This window comes from Helianthus annuus, chromosome 14, assembly GCF_002127325.2.
Source record: "Helianthus annuus cultivar XRQ/B chromosome 14, HanXRQr2.0-SUNRISE, whole genome shotgun sequence".
NCBI classification, from domain to species: domain Eukaryota; kingdom Viridiplantae; phylum Streptophyta; class Magnoliopsida; order Asterales; family Asteraceae; genus Helianthus; species Helianthus annuus.
This window is the reverse complement of record NC_035446.2, coordinates 65,667,129-65,673,643: the sequence shown is the minus strand read 5'-3', so window position 1 is coordinate 65,673,643 and position 6,515 is coordinate 65,667,129. Positions and strand designations below refer to the sequence as shown.

The 6,515-nt window shown below is 33.7% G+C and overlaps 1 protein-coding gene across 2 annotated transcripts; it reads right to left on the bottom strand.

Annotated features, from left to right (window-relative positions):
* Positions 1 to 1,266: 1,266 nt before the first annotated feature.
* On the bottom strand, positions 1,267 to 5,473 carry LOC110878584 (uncharacterized GPI-anchored protein At1g61900). 2 transcript variants are annotated; one of them, XM_022126925.2, is made up of 8 exons: positions 5,156 to 5,473; positions 4,393 to 4,475; positions 3,461 to 4,294; positions 2,428 to 2,673; positions 2,263 to 2,280; positions 1,873 to 2,013; positions 1,564 to 1,608; positions 1,267 to 1,455 (listed from the first exon to the last, which is right to left on the bottom strand). In XM_022126925.2, exons 2-8 carry the CDS (start codon positions 4,424 to 4,426, stop codon positions 1,379 to 1,381), a joined length of 1,395 nt encoding a protein of 464 aa, XP_021982617.1. In that variant the 5' UTR covers positions 4,427 to 4,475; positions 5,156 to 5,473; the 3' UTR covers positions 1,267 to 1,378. The 2 variants fall into 2 exon arrangements, with proteins under 2 accessions (XP_021982617.1, XP_021982618.1); XM_022126926.2 differs by having other exon boundaries at positions 2,263 to 2,277; positions 5,156 to 5,472.
* Positions 5,474 to 6,515: the final 1,042 nt, after the last annotated feature.

Here is a 6,515-nt window from a genome sequence, read left to right as displayed (position 1 = left end):
TCATCAGGGAAGTTGCCTCAACTTTCAACTAGTATTGCGACCAGATGTGCAAGCACTTCTTGGGTGCAATACGTCTTATATCCATTGATACTTCTTCTAAGATTTGAAGGAGTAGCTAATGAACGAAACTGCTTTAACGTAATTGAATAGATACGATCTTTAAATATTTGGATTGTGGTGGTAAATTGATTTACTTTTATTTTATTTGACTTTAGCTCATTTAGGGCTTGTTTGGTTTATTCAGATCTAAATGGTTAAGATCTGACCGAATCAGACATCCATGTCTGAATCATTCAGCTTCATTCACAATCTGAACCATTCAGACCTTATTTCACCCATTCAGACATCATCTTTTTTGGAACCAAACGCTCTGAATGCACTACAATCTGACCGAATCAAATGTGGACCTCTGAATAGTTCTCATTCAGTGGTAAACAAACAGGATCTTAGATTTAAGGTTGTTGGCTTGTATAATGTCTATGTAATATTCGTTAACTCAGAGATGTTGGAGCAAAATTTAATCAAAGTGTAACCCTGCTATATGACAAACTTGAGTTTACTTTTGATTGGGCTCAGGTAACTCTCTCACTAGCTTGTACACATGAGCTAGTAACTAGAGATGGGCATAATCGGGTATTTTTAAAACCCGGAACCGGTTCCAACCCGGAACCGGGTATGAATACAAGTGATTGGAACCGGGTTCTCAGTAACCCTACCTGCATTCATCTCGAGGGGATTGATTGAAAAACAAGTGTACATCGAATAAATATCTTTTATTATTATGCTGGTGAGATTGCCATTGACGACGAAAATGAAAGTTAGAAGACTCGCTAGATAAATTACAAATATGGCTTCTTATCACCTAATAGATTATAGTTCAAATTATTAAAATCGAATTTCTTTCTAAAATTATTATTAACTTATTACCTGTGGCTCCATGTAACATTAAGATCATCAAACTAATACCAAAACTAGTGAACTAGTTTTAGGAAAGACGAATACAAGCTTTGTTTCTTGCTTAACTCGAGTTAAAGTTGGCTCAGGTTAAACTCACTCATTAGGCAACCCTCCACATAATCATGATTACATTTTATTTAAAAATCTTATTATCTGATAAAAGTTAAGTCCTCTGATTTCAGGATTTTAGCTTTGAATAGAACAAACTAAACATTTATATCAATAACATGTTTGGCTTTTTTTTTAAATAATGAAAAAAAAGTAAATCCTCCAAAGCACAAGTGTGATAATTTTAGCCACTCAAAAAAATGAAAAAAAAAAAGGAAATAATATAATAATAACAACAAAATGGAGACACTATACATTGGAAACCACTCTGAAAATATACATATACTCTGCCACATCTCTAATCCAAACACTCTTACAACAAATCGTTCAAAGGAACTATAAAAAGCACAAGTACGATTATAAAGAGATCCAAAAACAACCCATTGCAGCCTGCAAATTCATATTAATATTCAATTTAGAAATAAATAAAAAATATGCATTTTGTGTCAAAATAACAAAATATTAAAAATATATTATTACTAAAGGGAAAATACGCACCTGGGTATACCGTATCTGATGTGGGTAGTGCAGGCAATGACATCTCTGGCAAAAATCAAGAATTTAAAAAAAAGTCAAACGGGCTGCGTAAAACTTAAGTCAAACGGGCCAAAAGTCACCCAAAGTGTATCTTTAATTTTAAATGCATCTAATTATTTGAACCAGAGTAGTTGACCCGTCGTAGCTCAGTTCAAGTGTTCAACCCATTAAAAGATGAACCATTTTGACGTAGTATGGCCTGTTACCCAACCCGGCCGTTTTGCCAGTTGTATCGTTACATATACTTGGATGCGTCATTTAGGGGATTACCGGGAGCACAAAGAGAAAAGGATGCCATAGATGACGATGAAGGCCATGGAGCAGCAATATTGTCACTTAAATCACATGTGAAACTGAAACCACTTGAATTATCATACCCCACATCTGCAGGCAAACTTCTAAGCAGACACCCTGCATGTATATCCAAATCATATATTAATAAACGTTTAACCGTAGAAACCAACAAACCCGTCCAAACCAAAGCAAATAAGCTTGTTTGACCAGTTTGAGATATGCATGGTTCGATCCATGGTTTATAGTTTGAAAAACAGGGTCTAGTGGTTCGGAACTTAGAACCCGCTGTTTGCCTTTATTTTTACTTTCTATTCAATTTTATTTGAATAAAATACAAAGAAAATATAGAAAAGCAAGGAAGATCACCTTCATCTCCATAAGCTACTTCAGCCCCGATATCATAGTTGCATACAGAAAAAGAAAGCATATCAGTTACATTATAACAAACTTAATGATGTGAGAATTTCCACTTATTTATCTATAATGTCGCCTTTAGCCAATTATTCAACTCGTTTCTACAAAATTATTTACCTTGGAGGCTAAAATCCTTCAGGTCAACATCACAAAGTTCATAAACGTCGGTTAGTACTCCGCCTTTCCGTAACTTTGACCCCAACAATGATGCACACATTATTGCTTGTTTATTTGTGATCAACATTTGCCTTTGTACTCCCGCAATGTATGAATTCAATGAACTACAACACGAAGCACTTTGAGCAGACACATTCTTACAAGCTTTTATCACTTCAACCGGCTCCTTCATTTCCAATGGGCAAACTGCATCCCAAACGTATTAATGAACATACGGTCCCAAATAATATTATATCTCAGTTAGAAGAACCAAACATTAATGTGTAACTTTGGGGTGAGTAGAACACCCGAATAACCAGAACATAATGAATTGACCCAAGAAACTGAACCAGTTGAGAAACCGGTGGTTCGCTTATATTTTTTTAATAACCGATTAATGGTGGGTCAGTTTCAGTTATATGTATTTATGTAACCGGAAAAATAAATACATGTAGAAGCCTTTTTAATAAAAAAATTCAAAAACTAAAAAAATAAAAATGTTTTAAAAAAGGTTTAAGAACTTACAAAAATGATTTTTTTATTAGAATGCCTTCTACACATCTTTATATGCAAAAGCTCCGAAAAAGATTTTGAAGAAAATAATTTTTAACATTTTAAATTGAATTTTTATGATATATTCAACATGTTAAATGCATGGTTCCACGGTTCCCCATTTTTTTGGTGTTCCCCATTGAACCTTATATATATATTCATTACAAAATAAATAAATACACACACATATAACCGATTTAGTCGATATATAAAACAAAAAACCAACTTAATAGGGAAAAAATGAATTAACTAAACAAACAGTGTCCACAAGTTTAAATTTCAGTTAACCGCTTTGACCAAATGACACTTTGAAAACTGATTTAACCGAAACAAATCAGTTATGCCATACTCATGATTTTTCAACAACCGAAGTTTTCGGTGATGGTTTCGTTTAAGGCGATAACTGAACCGACCCATGCTCACCCCTAGACTGTAACCGTACCTTTGTTAACTTTACAAGCAGATAATATTCTGAAGGAAGTATCTGCAGCATCTGATGGAAGTTTTCTCGAAAGCCATGAATACACAACCCCTTTGCAGTCATTCAACACATCAACGTGATTAGATAAACCCGTGTTCATACTTTTATCAACTATTGTTTGCGCTGAAGAAATTTGAAACGCAGCTTCCATAATTGCCGGTTGGCAAACCGATCTGCAGCACTCTTTAAGCGGGTCGATTACGCTACACGCGTCCAATAACTTACTCGTGTTCACCGTTTTCTCAAACGTGCTTATATCCTTCACAGGACACGAACCACCAGTTAAATTCAATGATTTATAAGAGCACATGTTCGGGATCGAGCTGTTTGCACCTTTGCTGGCTAAAACTTCGACAATGTCCGAGAAACAATCGTCAGCAGTGGTAGCGTTTTGAAGAACTAAACTATCGGAATTTTTACTGAAATGTCCCTGAAATATGTGAAGTGAACTCGCGAATTGCGGGCAACATATTACGTTTCCTACGAATGATGCTAAAAGTACAGAACAGTCTGATGCTGTTTTTTCCATGATGTTTGAAATAGAAGAGAAATTAAACGGGCATCTTCCCGTTAATACCGGTTTGTATGTTTTCGGAAAGTAAGGGTACATTGGTGGTAATACCTTCCCGAGATAGGGGTAATTTGGTAAAACTGAAGGCGATATTTCTATAGGCTGGAAGATTCCGGAACTAGGAAGACTAACTGATTGAGACGTGGGGGGAAGCTTCTCGGCAATTACATTTAAGGAAATAGATAGTAAGATTGTGAATAGAAAGATGTGAAAACACAATGAACCTGCAATTACATATAAGTTTTGTTACTAATACTTCTACAGAGAGATATATAAAATGGAAAATATTGAAATAAAAAAGTTGATGTTTTAAATAAGATACCTTCGAGAAGTGTTGTGGCCTTTACGGAATCCATAGATTAACTACCCTTTTGAGAACATGAATACCGCAGAAACGTTGTAGCACTGTCAATGAAAAATCAAAATGATTTCATCACGTATCACATATTATAGTTCATATTATCTAACATCGCATAAAAAATACAACCTTTATACATATCCATCGAACCCGAACACGGCCCATATACACTTATATGTGACAACAACATCAACCCTACCCAAGACATATTTAACATCGTGTAACCCAAACGTGACCCGTTTAACCCATTTATCTAAGCAAATCATACAAGTTGGCGACTTGGCGTGCTCGCAGGTTGTGATCAAGTTGTATACGTGCTAAACGGGTTGGAGGATTCCAATATATGAGTTAAACATGTCGTAAACAGGTTGGCAGTCAACATGTTTAATTAATCCGGTTAAACATGTCAACCCGAACACGATCCATTTACTTATTTTGGGAATCTTTTCTAAACAACAACATAAAAATTATCTATAAATCCACTTTTAGATCCATTTCATACTTGCAAATTGCAAACTATGCATCTATGCCTTCTTTAACCTAAAAATCCCACATTTTCCAGTGCTACAACTACCAAATTTCAATACATCTATTCTAAACACAAAATCAACATCCTAAATCTAAAACATGAGCTACCAATCAAGTAACATATATCAGCAAGCATAACAAAATCCCAAAAACAAATAAATAAGTTGAAATTATAAGCAGATAACATGTAAGCATATACCTTAGGGTTTTGATCGGATGAAGTGTGATCTGAAGATGTTTGCTGCAAATTGTACGGTCCAGGTGACAATATATATAATCCAGATCCTTTTTTGTCATTTATTTACAAAAAATATTTAGGGTTTTTGTTTGAAATGATGTCTACTGGCAGTAGAAGAAGAAATCAGACAACATTTTAGGGGAATTGATCGATGTTTTATGAGAAGGAGACCTGAAAAACCCTAACTTTATGTGTGTGTGTGTTTTTAGTGCGAGAAAAAGTGCTTGAAAAGCTGAATGATGATTGGGGAGTGTGTGAGAGAGAAAGGGTGGAAAGTGTTAGTTAACTACTGGTGCATTGGGTTTGGGTAAATGTTTTGTTAATGGGTAGGTTTTCTTTCATATTGTTGGGCCTTAGACAGCCCACCTTTTTTGTTTAAGAAGAAAAGATATATATATGATAAACTATACCAACACATATAAAGGTTAATTATAAGCCGAAATACGTTGTTAAATGAGCATATTTGATACTAAAATTTATAAAAAAAAATAGTTTAATTAAATTTATTTTAGAGCTTAACTAGGTTATTCTCCGTGTAATACACGGGAGTGAATATTGTTTTATTGGTAAATGTTGTTGCTCGTGTTTTATTTTATAGATCATATGTAATAGATTTTGAAAAATTTCATAATGATATCTTATTAGAATTTGTTGCTTTAGGTATCATATTGGATCTATGATAATCCAACAATTACTTTTTAAATTTAGCCTTCTCGACAACATTTGTATAAGCATTGTTGGGGGTACAAATTGCAAGAAAAATAACTTTTTTTGTTTAAAAAATGAAAGTTAAAAGACACATTAATAATGTATACATCTTTAAGGTAATATATATAATACCATCTTTTTTTTGGGTAAAGGGTTACCATCTTAAACATTAGATAAAAGTTATTTCCTCATAACCTACAAAAGAGTTATTCATATGTTGCATTTTTGTTATTTTACGTGTGTTACGTTATTTTTAAAAAAATAAATCTCCTGCACAGTAACAACTTACAATTTAATTTATTTTTTAACGGCAAATTTCTTTTAATCTGTGTCGTGTGTGGGACTTGAATCCAAGACCTCACTCTCCCAAACCTAAGTGCTTCACATTTCCCAATGGACCACCACCCAATTGATAATGTATTGGTGTTGATAGGGTTTTTTTAAAAGAAAAAACAAATTTGAGCTTTGATCTTTATTACATTTCCTCGTATGGTAGGTGTGTAAAAGCTTAATAATATATGGAGCTTCGTTAACACAATTTGATGTTATAAATAATTTTATGCTTATCAACTAATCAGAGGATTATAATTTTAAATTACCTATCACATTTATT